The 19,050-nt window shown below is 38.3% G+C and overlaps 1 protein-coding gene across 3 annotated transcripts in view; it reads right to left on the bottom strand.

Annotated features, from left to right (window-relative positions):
* TMPRSS7 (transmembrane serine protease 7) overlaps positions 1–18,540 on the bottom strand; it is a 28,975-nt gene extending 10,435 nt beyond the window's left edge. Inside the window, exons 1-10 of one of the 3 annotated variants that reach the window (XM_054270386.1) lie at positions 18,358–18,540; positions 17,502–17,632; positions 15,122–15,189; positions 13,894–14,087; positions 13,065–13,103; positions 9,233–9,461; positions 7,812–7,942; positions 6,496–6,608; positions 4,807–4,913; positions 50–186 (exon numbers count right to left, since the gene is read on the bottom strand). In XM_054270386.1, the coding sequence (XP_054126361.1) occupies positions 50–186; positions 4,807–4,913; positions 6,496–6,608; positions 7,812–7,942; positions 9,233–9,461; positions 13,065–13,103; positions 13,894–14,087; positions 15,122–15,189; positions 17,502–17,632; positions 18,358–18,529 (1,321 nt within the window). In that variant the 5' untranslated portion in view covers positions 18,530–18,540. Of the gene's footprint in view, positions 1–49; positions 187–4,806; positions 4,914–6,495; positions 6,609–7,811; positions 7,943–9,232; positions 9,462–13,064; positions 13,104–13,893; positions 14,088–15,121; positions 15,190–17,501 lie in introns of all 3 variants that reach the window. The other 2 variants (XM_054270384.1, XM_054270385.1) reach the window with 2 other exon arrangements.
* Positions 18,541–19,050: the final 510 nt, after the last annotated feature.

The following is a 19,050-nucleotide window of genomic DNA, read 5'->3' as shown; positions in this document are numbered from 1 at the left end:
ACAGATCTGAATTGCAAAGAAGGGTTGAAAGAGATAAAATCCATCTTACGCTGGCCGATGTTATAGCTGCCATATTCCACCAGCAGGGGCCTCTCAGAGACCTTCGAACTGCACTGCAACTCCACGCTGACAGCAGAACTTGTGACGTGGAACACTGTTTGGTGATCAACATAGTAACCACAGTACCTGAAAGTGTCCAGACGAGTTCTAGAGCAGCCTTCATGGGAAAATTGCCTTACATACAATTTAAATGTCAACACCATTGAAATTCAGAAATACAGTCAGCTCCCATACTTTAATTAAGAACCAAAACCAAAACTATTTCTCAGTAGTTACCCAGTCTTCATCCACCATTAACGTTGTGGAAATTTACTTCTCAATGTCCCACCTTCAAATAAATAGTCCTAAAAAGAATGCCTTGAGTGCACATATACTTTAAATTGCTATTTTGGCAAGGAAATTCCTTGGACTTCTTCCTAGGTGCCACTTGACTCAGAGAAACCAAAATACTTTCTGATGCCAGCAAATATTTAATCCATCCATTTTAAATTAATTTCTAATGTTCCTTTCATCAAATATGCCATTCTCTACCAGGGGATTTGGGCTGGGCCAACAAAAAAGTAGATTTAAAAAAAGCAAAGAAGAAAAAACAAACCCCACAACAAAACAAAGCCGCTTTGACAAGGGAAAGGTTGTTGAATCATTATTTTAAAAATGGAGACTGTTTTAGAGTTACTAAATCAGTGAACATCAACAGTACAGGATGTTCTAGAAGTGAAAATAAAGATTCCCTCCTCTGCTCAACTAAAATGCCTCAAAAATGCAACACTTAAAAGAGAAACATCTGGCTTTAATATGCCTGCCAAAATCAAAGTACATACGATCTTAAGTAGATTTAAGAGCACAGGCGGCTGCATTGATTTTTAGCAGACTTGGCCCACACACTTGTTTGACAGCAGTACAAGGTCACTCACTGACAACAAAACGCACACAAAGAACAAAAGAAAAAAATTGATTGTTGTATTGTTAAATGGAGCAGTGGACTATTAGCCAGAAGTAAATATTCCCCTTGTGTATTTTTCCACATCAAACATTGCACCAGGACTATTCTTCATGTCGCCGAATGGAGAAAAATTGGTCAGTGATTTCCATGTGAACAGATGTTGCCTCAGTGTCCTGAGCATCCCAGTGAGGTCTGCCAAAGGGAATGGACACATTCATATGTTTTCATGTACGCCCTATTTCACTGTACTAAAATCAAACATCTTGTCAACAGATCTAGGGGTATCTGTTCCAGCAATATGAAAAATAAAGGAAGAAAACAATTTAGAAAATAAGACTTCTCTTTGACATCCTGGAAGCAGATACAAAAATCTGAGTTAATTTTACAGCTTCTTACTATAGCAAAATTAATTGTAAAAGAAGCCCCAAACAAAGAAGCAAGCAAACAAACCCTCAAAACCCAAAAAAACCCCCAAAAACCCCCAAAACTCAAAACAAAACCCACCAAAAACAAACAACAAAAAAAACCCAACACCACCAAACAACAACAAAAACCACAAAAAACCCCAAACCGACCAACCAACCAACAAAACAAAAACAACAACAAAAAAACACCCAAAAAACCACCCAAAAAACCCCAAAAAAACCCAAACCAAACCAAACCAAACCAAACCAAAACAAAAACAACCAAAAAACCCTCAAACCTCAAAAACCCCCACTAACTACCATCTTGGGTTACAATGTAAGGTGTAATCAAAAGTACATATTTCTACTACCATATATGTGAGCTGCTACAATGAGAGAACCGGGGAGGCAGTCACCACTCTGAGGGGGCCAACTCTGCTAAGTCAAGTACTCCCCAGAATGATTCAGAGTTACATTACCCCATTGTGGAATTCCCTGCCCTGGGGGATGTACCAAACAGTCCTGCCTGTAAAAAATCTGGGGCTTGGGACACCACAATACCACCACTTGATACCCAGAGGACTCTTGACAGTCACCACTGGATCTCCAGAGAAAGAGGAGACCTTTTCACAGGATCACTGCTTCAACAAGGCTGTATCCATCCTCCAATGGCATTGCAGCCACCATTTAGTTGGACCGCTACTCCCACCCTGACCAACAGGGTGTCAGGTCGTATTCTGACTTCCTCTGTTTAGGCCAGTGTTTCTGTACTATTGCCTTTATTGCAATTTTCCTATTAAATTGTAGCTCTGACCTGGAAGCTCTTGCAAAATTTTCATCTGAAGCTAATTCCTCCTGCTGGTTTGCCTTCAAGCCAGTACACCCGCCCGCCAAATGTATCAGTGTTGAGTGCAGACTTCCCTACAACAGGAAGTCTAATTGTCACCAATTTTAGTGTTCGTCACCAATGCTCCCAACCTAAAACAGCCTGTCAAAGTGCACAGCAAAATGCTGTTTACCAGTCTGATTCCCTTCAAGTAGCTCACAGACATTTTCTACATTTCCTCTTCTGCCAATGACTGACACAGTCTTCCTTCCAACAAACCCTAGCAATATAAAAAACCCCAAACAAAAAGCCACAAACAAACAAACAAACAAGCAAACAAAAGTTAAAGTCTGCATTGAGCCCTTCTCAGACGAATAAAACAAATTCATCTCCCCAAAAGCAGAAGAAATTACTGCCCATCTGTGGAAAAGCTGAAACAAGTACATCTCCTTTACACATTGTGAAAGGCCATATGCTCATGGGATTGGTAAAAGAAAGCTACAGGCCCTCAGGAGCCTTTTGCTGGTGTTTTACTGGTCATATATCCAGGTCCAGGGCAAATGGACCATCTGTAACTCTGTGTCATTGCCCCAGAGAGAAACTGATTAAGAGGATCCCGCCCATATGTTGGAGAAGTGAGTAGGATAATTTTTCAGGGGGTGAGCAGATTCATGCATGCTGTAGCAGAAACAAGGGCATACTGCACTAACAGTTTTAAGACAAATAAAGCACCTTTGTGTTCACATAAAGCTCTGGTAGTCTCCTCATAAGACACTCATTGGTATTCCTGCCTCTGAGAATTTTAAGTAAGAAGTTCATCAGCTGTAACTTCTTTGACAAGGCAGTGAAGCATTGTATGTCAACTGGAAGAAAGACAAGGAAGAACTGCATGGTCATGTTCAGTGTCTCTGGTTAGAGAAACTGTCCCTAGAGGTCTGATGGAACCTTATCTGCACCACCTGCTTGTTCAGAGGGTTTACTAATATCAATATCCCAAAGGTTCTTAACCATTTTTATCTAAGATAGCAGAATAAACATCCCATAGGCTGCAACGGCAAGAGGCTGAAAAATGGGGGTCCCCTGCCTGCACCCCCCCACCCCATTTCATTAACAATTAAAATTTGGAAAACAAAAACAAAAAAACCACACATCACCACGTTTCATGCTTGAAGTCATATTTTTCCTCTTCAAAAGTTAATATAGGACAGAAAATCAAAGGTTCAAAAGCCTTATTTTCAATGACAAACACAGTCTTTCAAAGGAAAGCTTGTCTTGATCTATAACTATAGCCAGCAACTTGCAACAGAAAGCAGGAGCATGTGTTCTTGTGCAGTACTTCAAAAGTAACCCTGAGTGGACTTCTAAGAATCATACTATGGACATTTGATTCTGTGGAACACATAATTGGCAGGTTTGTCAAAAAGCTGCTCATATTCTTTCAGGATTCAGTGTCAGAGAATTCCTCAGTATGATCCTATTATAATATTTTCCTCCAGATTTTGCCTTTGTTTTTTATCTCAAACATCCCAAATATCAGAAATCTTTCAATTTATTTCATAAAAAGACCCCCAAAAATCACACAAACATACTACATGTAGTGTGTTTTGACTGGTATTTTTATGTACTCATCTAGTCCAGCAACCAATTCCCATCAAGGCACAGTTGTAGGAGTTTCAAATTGAATTTTCGCTCTATAAATACAACATGCTATTCAAGAATAGATGAAGCTTTTTAGTCTCTCTGTAATTCTTTCAGTTGTACTCTTAAGGGCCTAATTCACTTAGTTTCAGTAGTGAGTTCAGAAACTTAAGTTTCAAGACTAATCTTACTGAGATTCCCATTTGAATGAAGTTTAAGGAAAAAAAAAAAAAAAGGATGTTTTAAATCTAGCCTTGCCTCATCATCCAGTATTCTAAAGATACTGACTTCGAAACTGAGAAAAGCATGGATGGACAATATGCTGGGAAAGCAGTGGTATTTAATTAAAAAACAGCAGCAATATTTGAATAAAAAATACTTCTAAAACAGTGGTTTCTTGAAAGCCACTTTGTGCAGTTTCTCTTTCAAGAGTCAGTGACTGGAATGAGGAAGCAGTTACAGTTCTATTCCCAATCATCTCATTGCAATGGGTTTCACCAAGAAGTTAATTAGATTTGTTGTTCTCTTGAGCAATCATAGAATTAAATTACACTTAAAAGGGCTTTAACCAGACCTTGTTTAGTGGCCCCAGAAAACACAGATTTATTTTAGAGTTCACAGGATACCAATGTTCATCCAACTCTTTCCATTTCTCTCTCTCCAGAGAGTACCACAGACTCTTGTCTTCATCTTTCTGGTACTTTTCAGTAGAATATATATATATGTATATATACACATACACACACACACACACACACACACACACACTCACTCTTATTTTATAAGGATTGTTACATCATCAGCTAAAATGAAAGAATGGTAGGACACCCCGGTGAATTACTTCTGTCCTTGTGGAAGCTTTCTGAGTGAGCTGCAGTAGTGATGGGATGGCTTATTTGGTACCATTACATTAATAATCCATGCAGAGTACTTACATGTGCTCATTAATTTTCCACCATCCTCGCTCACAGCCTTTAATATTCTTCTCACTAATGGTATAGTTATGGAACTTCAGAGCTATACCAAGGCTCTTCCGTGGGGTCTGTTGTGAGCAAGAAAGATAGTGCAAGCAGTCTTCCTTTTCCTTTTGTGGGCATAGAACATAAAAGTGTATAAATGTATTTCAGGAATTACGGAGCTTGGCATTGCCACACCCTGGGAGCTGTGCTGGCTTCACCAGTTCAACAGCCAGCACTTTACACTCTTGCCAGCTATTCAGTCCTGAGTCTAGGTTTGGCACAGGCCCACCACATCTGCAGGCTTTTTCCCCCTCTAGCCAATAGTCTTCTCATCTTTAGAGAGCAACTGGCCATAGAAAGCAGCTTTTGTATCAAGATCAAAGCACTCAAATACATCCAAATGTACTTGTGTAAGGACACAGAGCCTCAGAGGATTTTTAGAGTTAAGATACTGCCTGGAACGCTTGTGCCACATTTGTAATGCTAGGAGTCACTTCTACCACATTATTATACTGCTAGCACCTGCACAGCCATGCATTCTTTCGTATTTTACAAAACATTTCTAAACCCAGCAAAATCACAAGTGTTCGTACTTAATTGGAAATTCCTTTCATAAAAAGGAAGAGAACCTTTTTTGCACGGCAAAGCAGTGTTCATTTAAAAACAAGGACTGATTCAGGGCAAAAAACCAGAAATGAAAATTTTTCTCCCTCTCTCTTATCGAAAATATAACTTGGGAAATGAGCAAATTTTCAATATTGCACGAATATACAGCACTGAAAATGAAACTTGTTTGAGCAATAAACCTTTCTATCAGAAGTCCAGGGTGAACTGAAGACTGTAAATTTAGCCCCCCAAAAATCACCTCATCATTTTAGAAGAGGAAGAGGCTGTAAGCTAGCTGGACTTCATTTATATTGCTGTTATTCATTGTAGTCAGTTACTAGATTAACAAGGCATGAGTACCATAAGCAGAAAGATGGGTAAAAAGTGGATCTTATCATATCCATTGCTACATTCCATAGAGAGGAAAACACTAAAGAGCAAAGCCTAAGTTGGAGACTTTATTTCAGCAGCACTTATAAGGAAACACTCATGTCAGAGAAAACAGAAGTACTTTAAAACAACATCAACTTTCAGCAATTTACTTTCAGGAGAGTGCATGAAATGATGCAGGAAAAGGATACCAAATTAAACAAACACCACAGGATTGTGCTGATAGGACAGACCATTCTGAAGACAAATTAAATGTATTAGGCATATGAAAAGATACCAGAGAAGTGGCAGTAATAACTAGGTTAGGATTTTTTATACATATTTTTCATTCAGTTTTATGGGGGTGGGAAGAGAGGAGTTAAAAACAGTCAAGTTTTGCATTGCCTGCCATGAAGTAATTCTGCGGGCTTAATATCAAAACTCTTAACTCTTCACCTTTGTAGTAGGACAGCTTAGGTACTATGTTCTCTTCCTTAAAAACAAGTGCACAGAAAGAGAAAAAGCTGATACAAAACACCTGAGCACAGTCAGGTATTCAGCAATACCATTTCTTTAAACTACTGCATCTGTGAGGATGCAGGTTACTGCCAATTCAATAACTTCTGCTTTACTTAAGCTCTATGTGCCCAAATCACACAGCAGTGCCTAAGAGAGAAAGAATAACGCTACCTGGAAGTTCCATGCACACAGGCATTTTGGAGGATAATAGCTTGGGTAATATGGACTTGTGATTCTCCCTTCATAGCCTGTCTCCTCTTTTGTCACTATTGCTCTCCCACACCCTAGGGAAATAAAATAAAAGGAGGCAAAATTGGGCAAACCTTGATATACTTTCAGTAAAGCTATTCAGTGGGCTAAAGCATCCAAATTTATCAGAAGTCTGTCACTGCAAAGCTGGGCAGGTCAGGAATTATATTTAGCTGGATTCAGGTTGTAAAAAGAGACCCTTCCCAATAATGCACACAGAAGACAAAGGCTGTAAAGATCCAGGATAAGTGTTGGTCTCTGCAGGACCAGAAGAACACCCTGTAAAATCTACGTTATTTCACTGAAGACAGTTTTGCAAACAAGAATACCAATACATCCACACTGCAGTACTACACAGGGACCTCTAGTCTTAGAAAGCAGCCAGTTAGAAATGAAATGGACAACATACTCAACTAATCAGCCTCCTGGAAACCAAACTTTCTTGGATGACAGCTCAATGGATTTACAGAATTCATTAAAGACAAACTTGCACACGCAGAGAAACAAAGAAAACTTCGACTTGAACTTAAAGAAAACCAACAAACCAACCCACAGCCCATGCAGAATAGAACTTGAAGTTTATTATGAAGGATTTATCACATGTTTTTATGATGATATTTTAAGGCTTAATTACTGTCAACATTAAAAGTATGCAGCATCTTTTTGAGCAGCTTGGATTTCCTTGCACTGAGTTGTGTGAGATTTTTCTTGGGTCACTAGCATGATATTCCTTGCACTATTTGTGATTTTGATCTCAGCATTTCTTAAAGATTAAAGCAATAAAGACATGAGCTTGATGCACAAACGTTACAGACTCTTTTGTGTTCCTGAGGAGGCAGGGACTGATAGCAGATTCAGACAAAGCAACTGAAGTTTTGTTTTCTGAAAGCAGTTTTTAGTGCTGCCATCCTTCCGCTTTTAACATGATCCCCGAGTCCCAAGGCAGAAGGGCGACCACTGCTACCCCTGAAATAACAGCTCCGTCTACTGGCACACTGCAGTCCTCGCCAACTGAATTCAGGGCTGCTTTCAGCCTCTAGTGTTCATACTTCACAACCAGTCTGATCGGATTACATTACTCAATAGCAGTAATGCAGAGAAGGTGAAGGGGAGACAGGCACTTGTAAAAAGGAGAAACTCAGATACAGGAATCATTTTTCCATAGTCAGAAACATGACAGACACTTCAGAAGAAGAAACAATATAATAAACACACTTCCAAACACAGAACAAACCTACTTTCTTGTGTAATGACCTCAAAATAGCCATGGAATTCCTTTTGCTCCTTTACTTGTGCTGCCTTAAATATTACCAGCATGAGATTATTTGTGGACACAAGTGACACCAATGAATCAGCTGATTCACAGGCTCTGAGGGAAAGAAAGAAGAGCAAATACATAATTAACACATTATTCTCACTCTACATAAATTTTCCACTGGTTCAGATCTTACCTCCTTCAAAGTCCAGTCAAATCTCCATGCTCTTGAACAAAAATATACCTGTTACAAGGGCAATTTAAAACTCAATACTGAAAATTCTTCTTACAAAAATGAAGGAAATTGCATGAAAACTAATATGGAATATTTCACTCTATGAGATGATGACTTCCAGCCTTCACTCCCAGTAAAAATGAATGAAGGAAAAATTAACAAAAAGCTTGAAGAAAAATCTTATTTTATTAGACCAACAGTTTTGTCTTCTTATTGGGGAGTGGGAAAGACAAGAAAGTTATTCTTCAAGTCAGAAATTAAGAACCTAAGCAAATCAAGTAGTCTCATTTAAAAAAAAATTACTTTCCATATGCATTACTTAGCAGACATCTTCAGTCCTCTACAGATACTAACATGTAAGTGAGCACCATCCAAGTCAATTGGAGATACAGATTAGTACAGGACAGCTCTCAAAAAGGACTGAAAAGTCAATGCTCTGGTTTTGAGGCTTATCCACAGACTGAAATGCCAGAGAAAAGGTTTCAGAGGTGAAAATGCTGAGCATTTGTCTACTTCATGGAGATGGTGTTGTTTCCTTTTGACTTGCAGAGTCCTATGGAATTAATTATCAGGGATTTTAAAGAAAAAGTTCCTAAACAAACATAATGGATCATTAAAGAGAGAGAAGACCAAGAAAAAAAGTGGTAGTCCGCATCCCTCAACCCATCACAGCTTCAAGTCAAGATTTTCATAACCCTCTAAACAAGTAGAGCAGATAAAAAAAGCACTGAACTAGTGAGTGCCAGTTAGTGAAAATCACAAGACTTAGTTTCAGAACTTCAGTCTTTATCTGAAAAGCACTAATCTTAATACAGAATATCTTACTTAAGGGAGGAAATTTTGACATTCTCTTTCAGTCAGTATCTGTTTCCTGATAAGAAACAGAAACTTTTGCCCAGTAGTGCGCAAATTTTTCATAGTTCTGTAGCTAGGTGAAGATGCACTCCAGTTAAAAAAAAAAAAAAAAGAGAAAAAACTGAAGAAAATTTTCCCTTTTATTAGCAAGATAACTTATCCAAGAAATTTTAATTTGTCAGGTGTTATGTGAGTAATACAAGAAGATCAGAACAATTTTAACAAAACCAAACTAACCAAAACAGGAAGATGATAGGTCTTCAGAAAAAAACCCAAAAGTTGTCAATTAATTCTTAATAGAAATTTATACTCACCGATAGAGTATCTTATCTTTGATTGGCATCAGAGAATCATAAATGGTGAGCGAGTCAGTGATGCAGTTATCTGCTTCAATCTGAAGGGATACTATGGAAAGGCGGACAAGGTGGCCCACAGAGGCAATAAGCTTAAAATAGCAGATTGTTCCCTCTGAGGTAGCTTGGGTATCCAGAGGAAAGTGCTCATGTAGTTGGTCAGCATAGAGATCATACATGCAATTTGTTCCTGTGAAAATGTCACATTTTCAACACTGGACACAATCACTCCAAAACTCCTAAATCCACATGGCATTAAAACAAAAAACCCTAAAACTTGTGTGTTAAACCAAAGCAAATTATGAAGGCATATCTAACTTGGAAAGCAAAGTAATAATAGAATTATAGAGTGGTTTGGGTTGTAAGAGATCATTTAGTTCCAAACTCTCTGCCATGACAGGGGTACCTTCCACTCCACCAGGTTGTCCAGACCCCCAGCCAACCTAGCCTCAGACATGTCCAAAGGGCATCTACAGCTTTTCTGGGCAACCACCCTTACAGTAAAGAATTTTTTCTTACCCTAAACCCAAACTTATCCTTTTACAGGTTAAAACCATTCCCCTTTCACCTTGTGAAGCCTCCCTTTCTGGCTGTTTGTGTCATTCACCGCTTTCATCTTAGATAAAACTCTGTGGTTCAAGAACAGTCTATTTATAACAAGTACAGGGCATGGCCAACAGTGCTGTTGCCAGGGTATTTTCTTGCAGGGTATTTGCACTAAAGCAGTGGCATTTTGTACAATTTGCAGTTAAAGTTCTGCAGAGTCTCTAGAGGATAAATTACTTAATTCTTCACTGGGACATACTCATCTACTTTCAAAGCATAAATGTACTGCTTGCCCCTACGGACATTAGGATATTTAAAATACATAAAACAAAATCAAAGGTAAATACAGTTGCATGTCTGTATGTCCCCAGCTTTATTATTGATCAAATGTCAAGGTTCTCAATGTTTTATCATGACATGAACTAGAAGTGCTAGCAACAAATTCAGATTCACCAAGTCCTTTAGTTTGGAAGGGATGCTCGGAGTTTTCTTGCTCAACATTCTGCTCAAAGCAGAATCGAAATTAATTCAGACCAGGCTTTTGTTCTGCCCAGTCCTGAAAATTTCTGCAGTGCTAGAAATCACCATTAGAAATGGAAACACTGGAAACAAAAGGAAACAATGGAAATAAAAATTATGCAATTTACCTTAGACAACATTCATTTTAAGAAGGGTAAAAATTTGTGTCATAATTTAGACAAGGATAAGAAAAATATTACCCTATTTGCATCCAATTTTCCAATTAAGCTGGAACAACTGCAATTCCAAATAAAATATAGGTCTTTATTGAGATTCAATATTGCAGTTAGCAGTCAGCAAAAAGCTTAGGGAATTTTTGTTTGGTCATGTCTAAAACTCTTAACATAGCTCTTTAAAAGGTGAGAAGGAAGAAAAATGCAAATTAGGGAGAATAAGATCAAAAGTGAGTATTTGCCCTAATTTCTGCCTATTACAAACATAAGTCGCTCAAATAGTTACCATCATGGAACACCAATTAAGAGCACTGTGAAATTTTACTACCAGTTGTTGACTCAAATTAAATGTTGACCTTTTAACCAGTAGCTAATCAAGACAGGAAGTGGCAGGCTTTATCCAACTTCCCCTTCTAAATTACAGTCTTGAAACTATGACTGAATGTAACATGAAACTAATGCTATGAATGTTTATGAACAATCTGTAAGGGTCACATTCCATTTAAATGAATTACAGTTAAAAGCTTTGTTTAAGTAATTGTTCTTCCTTGTTCTTATCTCTTCACAACAACATTATTTTTATAATAGTTATTTGTGCTTATCTAGTCACCCTTAGCAGAGCCAACCTTGATCATAATCTCTAAAATTATATGTAACTACCATTATTTCTACTAAGTAATTAGCAATGGGATGAGGTCGCTGCTGCTATGGAGCACAGTCAAATTCAGACCTGACTCTAGAACTACAAGTAGTTGAAGCATGCTGGTTTGAAACCAAAGCTGGATAAAGTCTTTAGCCAAGGAAACCCAGCATAATCAGATATTATGGCAATGCAAGAACCTCACATCAGCTGGATGTCCACAAGTCCCTTCTCCAGCACCACTCTTCAATGAATCTGCACTCCATTCTGTGCCTGAACCAAACACTGGGTTCATCTCCATACCCAAGTTAACTCCATTGCTCTCAAAATACAGCCTGCCAATGCTCATTCATTTTGTGCATGTTCACTTTTACCTCTGCATCATTTCCATAGTCCTAAACAGACACAGTCAAAGAACCCCAGCAAATAAAATTGTACCAGTATAAGATTCTCATGTACTGTGGCCATCCATGCTCTTTGTCCCCAGGAACTTCATTATATACCCACTCCACACTTCCCACAGATACCATCTGAAACCTGTGGGTACCTATACAAAGTCTCTGAAAGATATCTAGAATATGGCAGGTCATCCTTCTCCCTTTGTGTAAAAGACACCGTGTAAGTCCTACAAAGCCTTAGCAACAATATTTGTGTTGCATTCTTCTTAATTTCTTCTGTTTTAGGGGCTGCATTCTGGAATAAATTGGAACCATGTTCCAAGTGGGCTAACTTCTCCACCCTGGAACATGGAAGTGGGAAGTGAAATTGCTATGCAAGTAAACACCAATACGTAAAACTCTTGATAGAAATAAAATGCACATTAATGAGATGTGATAGAAGCCAATATTGTTTTGCTTTGCAGTTTAATTGGGAGGCTTATACAAATGAATGCTATAGCAAAGTTGACTTGATTTTTGAGAAATTATGGGCTGTTAGCAATATAAACATTGGACCATGCTCTGTGACCTGAAGTCTGCCTGTGGACCTCAGAACTAGCAGAGCTTGACTTAGCTGCATGGCAAAAGTAGTTGGATTCCAAAAAAAATATGCAAACTAAAACCTTTACAAGGTAACAGAAATGAAAAATCACAGGTAGAAGTGCAACAAAATGTTTCAGGAAAGAAAAACACAAACATGGAAAGCTATAAAGCCCTTAAAAAACCAAAAAATTGAGATTTCTCAAGATTAAGAGTCAGTCTGTGTCAAGTAGCAAGGGAGGCCAACACATCCCCAGCTGATGGATAACAGTTGGCCCAACAGAGTCTTAGCAGGTGTCCCCATCAGAAGTGCGGTACTATTGCTCAGTCTAGTAGCACCTTTTTTCTAGATACCTACTCCATGTACTATTGAAGGTAGATGTACTGTACTTTTGACCTGCTTATTCAGTGCTTTGCACACTGAAAAAGAACTCTTCTGGAGTTTTACAAAATGAAACCAAGCAGGTGTACAAACAGTGTCTCCTACAACCCTGGCAAAACTCAACTGCCTAAAGTAATTACTGTTAGGGAATTCATTCAAAAGAATAACTCACCATTAACCTTGGAGAAAAGGGAGTTAAGGTGGATAAAGAATGGACAAAAGCATGGACAACACATGCTCTTTTTCATCATATTAAATTCATTACTGTCCAGTTAAGAAAAGGTTAATCTGCTGGTCAACACAATGAATAGCAAACACCTGATTTAGTTAGTTTCCTACTATGTCACCAGGTACATCTAAAAATTTACCAGGCAGATTAAAGGTAGAGAGTTCCTGTGTTTGTTACATGCAAGACTCTTGGTCATCCTTTTAGTAAGTCAGGACTTAAATGCCAAGGCTGAATTTAGCCCTCTTAAATTAACACTGAACAGTATCTAAACTAAAAGCTTTGTTCTCCACCTCTCCTCTACAGGAAGCTGCCAAAAGGGTGAATTACCTGTTCCCGTTGTTGACCAATAATCTGACCGAAGACCTGCTGCATAGAAAAAAAGTTGTGTGAGTCCTCTTGTTGCCTGAAATCCAGAATTCAGGGTTTAATTCAATCACACCTCAGTCCTAACACTGAACACACAGGACAAAACACTTTTCTCAGTGAGAGGGTTTGCCCTAGCCCCCTTTATTTCTGAAAATTCTGCAAGCAGCTTTGGAGGTGAGGCAAGAAGATACTGCATGGCAATTAAGCAATCAAAGTCAGTTGAAGGACTGAGATAGAGGTACCCTGAACGTCATTTTCTGGCTGATGCCCTTAGAATGGAAAGCCATTAAAGATTTTGTAGCTTAATACATTAAATGTGCTTGAATCACAGGTTGTGAGTTTGTTCCCCAGACAGGAATGGCACGAAAGTTATTTAGCAAATGGGCACCTTTTATAATCTCTTCTTTAATCTTTAATAAAGGAGCGATCTGTCTCATTTTCAATGAAGTGATCCACCTTAACCCTTCATGTTTTTATGCTTTTAAAATCACAGACAAACCCAAATCTGCCTACAAAGGACTCCATTTTACCTCCTGACTATGAACACAACCACTCCCAATACAGGAAGTTTTGCAATCACTGCTTACAAGGACAATTTGCACCTTGATTTGACCTCAAATCTCATTTTTATTTTTCTTCACAGTTTTTTTCCTCTATTACAATTTTAGTAATAGAAGCTAGAGATGTAGGATCAAGATTTTAGTTTATTTATAGAATTTTCTACTCCAAAATAAAAATATTTGCTTAATGAAGTATTTTGTCAAGGATATGGATGTGTTCTACTACTAACCATTTAGGACAATGGAATCCATGTCGACTGCAAGGCCCTGAAGACTTCCCACCGAAGTCCGGTTGATGATACTTGTCTGAATGGAATCCTTTAAAATGGCAGCCACACAATCCTCACACAGCACTTGCCCCTTTGCCTGTGGTACCACAAATACGATCCAGAAATGAATAAGAAGGCCTCCATTGTTGTTGTTACTGAAATAAAGAGCTCAGGTTATCACCCTGTTGGAAGTCCTCTAAAGACTAGACTCTTAGCCCAAGCTTCTGAAGCATAAATTCAGAAGTGCGTGGCTCATTTCCATATTTTATAATTACTTTAACCCAGTGAATGTATATTTTACCCTAAAGAAACAAATAAACAAACACGACAAATCTCAAAACACCAAAACACGCTCTTCACATCCAGTTGGCAATATTCAGTAAGCTGATTTCCTGAGGGCCCCTAACTATGGAGATTCTATGGAAATCACATTGTCTCCACATGAATTAGAGCTAGACTATTTCCTAAAGATCAAAACTTAAATGGTAGAACACAAACAGTAGAATTATCATCTCCAGAAATGCAGAGCTCTGCAGTGGTATGTATTTCACCCTGCACAGTGTGTTGCAGTATGTAGGAAATGATTCCTAGACTATTTAGGTAGCACATTAGAGGCCATGTATGATCACATTAATCTCTACCTCCTTGGTGGGGAGAAAGACCTTTAAATCAAACACAGCCCAAAAACCTCCAGTTTCTGAAGCAAAAATGTATTTGGTTCTGGATGATTGAAACTAACTAAACTTCTAACATTTGCTGCAAACATGAATATTAGAGTAAGAATACTTTAGTGCATAGATTTCCTTCATCTTAAGCAGAAAATGCTTTTACTCCAGTAACATTACTCACAAAATATGTGCAATTTAATCAATAACACAGAGTTGTGCTCCAACAGCATGTTTAAGTGGTTAAACTTCTACATGAGCCAAAGGATTACCAAACCTCTTAATTGACATTGTTTCTGTTCATCTTGCATTGTATTTCTTCCAGACAAGGAACTGTTTATATGACTTTAGTTTGGCCTTACTTTTGTTAAGTGAATTGGTATAGGTTATAAACCTATTTTGCTATCAGTTCAAGTACATAGCAAAGACATTGAATTATAACTATGAAAAATAAGCTTGTTTTGTGGGCTTATTACATTATCTACCGCCCAGCAGAAATGCAATTACTTTAACCACAGTTTTACCTGACTTCTGAGACAGTGGACTGCTTGTAAAATTTGGAGAAAGAAGAAGTTGTGTAAACCAAGTTCATCTGAAAGACAAAGTATAAAGATTTAGCATTCTGAAAACCAGTTACCCCTAGAGATGCTATATGCCTAGGCTTTTCTAGGAGCAACATATTTTCCACCAAGATTATGCAACATGCACACACTTCCAGACATGCATCAGCCAAGCTAGGCAGAAGAGAAGATGAACAGACCAGCTCTTCAATGCATCTGTAGTAAATCAAGTATTCCTAGGAAACATCAAATCTTCTGCCTATGGCCAGTTGGTATATACAATAATGCTCTTTCCATATAAATGAATTTTGACAACAATGCATATCCTTCACCCAGAAAATCCCCAACACAGAGAGCATCCCTATCCTGAGGCTAAAACTTAAGGCCAAACTTCAAAAAATGTGCACACATTCACAACACTTTTTTTGGTGTTGTTACTAAGGTGCAGTGAACAGCACATACCAGAGCTTTTCCCACAGAATCATAGAAAGACAGAGATAGGAAAGGGCCTCTGGACACCATCTAGTACAATCCCACTGCTCAAAGCAGTGTTGACTATACCACATTGCTCAGGGCTATTTCCAGTTTTACCTTTAAGAATGGAGACTCCACACCTTCCCTGGATGAGAACCTCAGTGCTTGATTCCACTCACAGCTAAGGAATTATTCTTTTTTTAATGTATCCATGGAATTTTTTGCACTTTGATTCCTTTGTGTCTATTTTCTTCATCAACAGCTTAGTATTAATATATTTCTTTCCAATAACACAGTGTAAAACATGGAGAAGCAAAATCTCTCCCTGTTCCCTGCCAAAGGACTGTCTTTGGGCAAGCAAGCTCCTGATTCTCCCTGTTGCTGGGCTGTGATAATACTGATGTGACAACAACTTTCCTCTCCCCATCCTGTTCAAAGCCACAAGGTGGCATGTACCTCAAGCTGTTTGGACCTCACTCGGCTGCTTTATGATTAAAACTAATGTGCAAAGGACTATGACACAGAATATTGCAAACACTGTAAAAATCACATCCATATTAACCCCTAACCTTCATCATTTCAAACAGGAAGTTTAAACAATAATTTTAAGGGCCTAAAAAAGGTGGGTAGAGCTCAATTTTGCTCTAGATTAAGGTACAAGAGATTTTATGTATTACTGCTACTGTCAAATGGAAAGAACCTATCTTGAGAGGTTTTTTTACCACCACTTGGGGTCTCTGGGTCAGAAGCCAGTAACAAAAGGGTTTTGAGGACAACAAACAAAATCCCAAATCCTCCACTTCCCTACTAACAATTTTAGTCAACACTTAAGTTTGCCAGTTTCAGCAATGCAAAATCCATTGATAAGTTCAGGCAAAGCTCACAGATAAAAAATAAATTCTGAGTAATGTTAAAGTAGGAGGTGGTGACACTGGCAGCTCAACACCTTCTCTCTGGTGCCTCTCTCCACTATGTGTGGCATGGGCAGGACAAGAGCAAGACACAAGAAATACAGGACATTAGAGCTGCTCCATGGGTAGCAGGGAAAGGTGATGCCCTGCACTGGTTATCTGAAAGAACTTCAACAATTAATATGCAGGACTTGGAAAGAGCTGAAAAACAGGAACATTAGTTCACATTATAAGGTGACAAAAACTTAGTAATTATTGAAAAATTTATTGGTTTCATCTAATTTTTTGTTGTTGTTGTTGTTGGTTTTGTTTAGTAGTTTTCATACAGTCGCTTGAATCCTTATGTGGATAGCATTCCTGGCAAAAATGTATTTTTGCTGCCTACACCAAATGTATTTAAAGTCAAATTCCCTTTTAACGAAGACTCCCCCCCACCCCTTTCTTCCCACTGTAGAGCAGCTATTGATCCAGAGTTCTATTTTTGCTTTGACTGATGCAAGGTATTTGGGAAGTATAATGGTCTTTAGAATACCTAGTATTAGAAGGAAATGTAAATTTCTGTCGGAAATATGTTTGTGATCCCTAGGGTAAGTATGGATGCTTTAAGGCAGAAGATACCAGTGTAAATGCAAAAAAATTTGAGATTTTGTCTGTTTGATGTTTCAGAGGTGGCCATTGAGTTTAAGACTTTTGTAGAATTTTAGTCCCAGATCATAATTTATGGGTGAAAGTATGGAAAATTTTAAGTCAAATGTAAAAACCAGATCCATTCAGAACTGTTTGTGATTAACAAGCTGAAAGCAGTCAGTTCCTTCATACCTCCAGACAGCCACCGCTTGCACATAATCCTCTGAGAAGGAAAGGGTAGAAGAACACCACAGCAGCCTCAATGGTATCTAAACATCCCTTGTCCACAGCTCTGATCTTTTTTTGCTAACCAAGCAGCCCACCCATCTTACCACATGCTGTACAGTCTGTGCCATAGAGAGGAATTCCTTTGATTCTTTCTGCCTATATTCTGGAAGAAACTCTATATTGGCAACACGAAACAGTCCAACAAAATACAATGCATCTTTGTTTTCTGCCTGAACTGCAAGAAACAAAGAAGACAGTTAGCCTTTTTTTAATAACAATGAAGGTTTTTTATTAAATTCTAAACCAAATTAGTCTATTTGGCCTAATCAACTTTGTAGTTTGAAACAACTACCCAAAGAACGCTACACTTTTATAGCCAAACGGTTCTAGATGTGTACCAAATTATGGTTAATGAGCTCCTGTTACCTACACAAAAGATAAGACACCACCATACAAACAAGCCAGCACAACTGAAGGCAGTATCAACATCCAGATTCTGGAGCATCTCTAAGGTATCTTAGGCAGTATTAGTATCAGGGGCCTAAAGAGGAAAACATAGCTTTTAATGCTTAATTACACACAAATTTAATTTACTCCCCTTTGACTTCCTTAAATCCATTCTGAAAAAGAATGTACTTATCTGAACTTCAGAAGGCCAAGAAACACAACGGAAGGCAAAATTTCTGAGGAATCAAGTTCATAAAAACCTGTCATGTCTGTGCAAATCAGCTTGCACATTAAAATGTTTTTCATACCCCTGAAATAAAATCACGCTCCCTAAAGCCAGTTTTTCTTATTACTTGTTAAGTCTTAGCAAAGACAAAAGTTTTTCAGACCCCATTTTAAAATTTCCATGTTTACTTTAGAAACAGCCCTCAGGACAACTGAGATCCTAAAGTCATCTGAAAGTACTATTGGCGATAATGATATATGGAGTTGCATGAACTTTCAGCAACTCACCAATAAAGAGCCACAGTAATGTCCATGTTACAACTCCTAAAATGAATAGAATGAGGGTAAAGAGAATTATTTTGTTTTGAAAATTCCATAGCAACTTATCTTTTTTCTTCAATTTGTCATGCTTTTTCCTTGCCAGAATCCTCTTTGCCAACTTGTCTTCTGCAGATACCATTTGGACTGAAATGTTGGCTGCCTAAAATAAGGTGAAAGACAACAGAAATTGTGGAATGTTTCTATCAGGAATTTACTGATCAACAAGTCTCAACCAATTTGTTCCTCAGAGAAAAGTCTCTACTTCCTTCAGGCTGTGGAGCAGTGGCTATGGACAGGCTCTTCCTGCATATCTGGCTCCCTCTGAGAAGTTAACTCCAGTGAACAGGAGAGCACAGCACAGTCTTGCTGAGATGGGACCTGCACAAAATCATCACCTGGATATCCAAATGCTTGACAGTTTATTTTGAACTACAGTCTCAAATTTTCTAAGCTGGATCCAAAATATGTCCTGATCATCTCATCTAGGTACAAAAGATTACATGATCATTTCTATATTTGCAGGAGTAGTTTCCACTTCCTATAAGGTATCTACCTCTTGTCTGTTCTGGAAAGCCCATTTGTATCAGACACCACCACCATGCCTCAGGCATTTTCCTCTGCAAATCAACACATTTAAGCAGATAAAAAATGTTTCTCAGT

The sequence above is a fragment of the Melozone crissalis genome, unplaced genomic scaffold (assembly GCF_028551555.1).
Source record: "Melozone crissalis strain CALT ecotype California unplaced genomic scaffold, PUWL_Pcris_2 ptg000009l_1, whole genome shotgun sequence".
Taxonomy (NCBI): domain Eukaryota; kingdom Metazoa; phylum Chordata; class Aves; order Passeriformes; family Passerellidae; genus Melozone; species Melozone crissalis.
The sequence above is the reverse complement of the archived record's forward strand: the minus strand, read 5'-3'. Positions and strand labels throughout refer to the sequence as shown.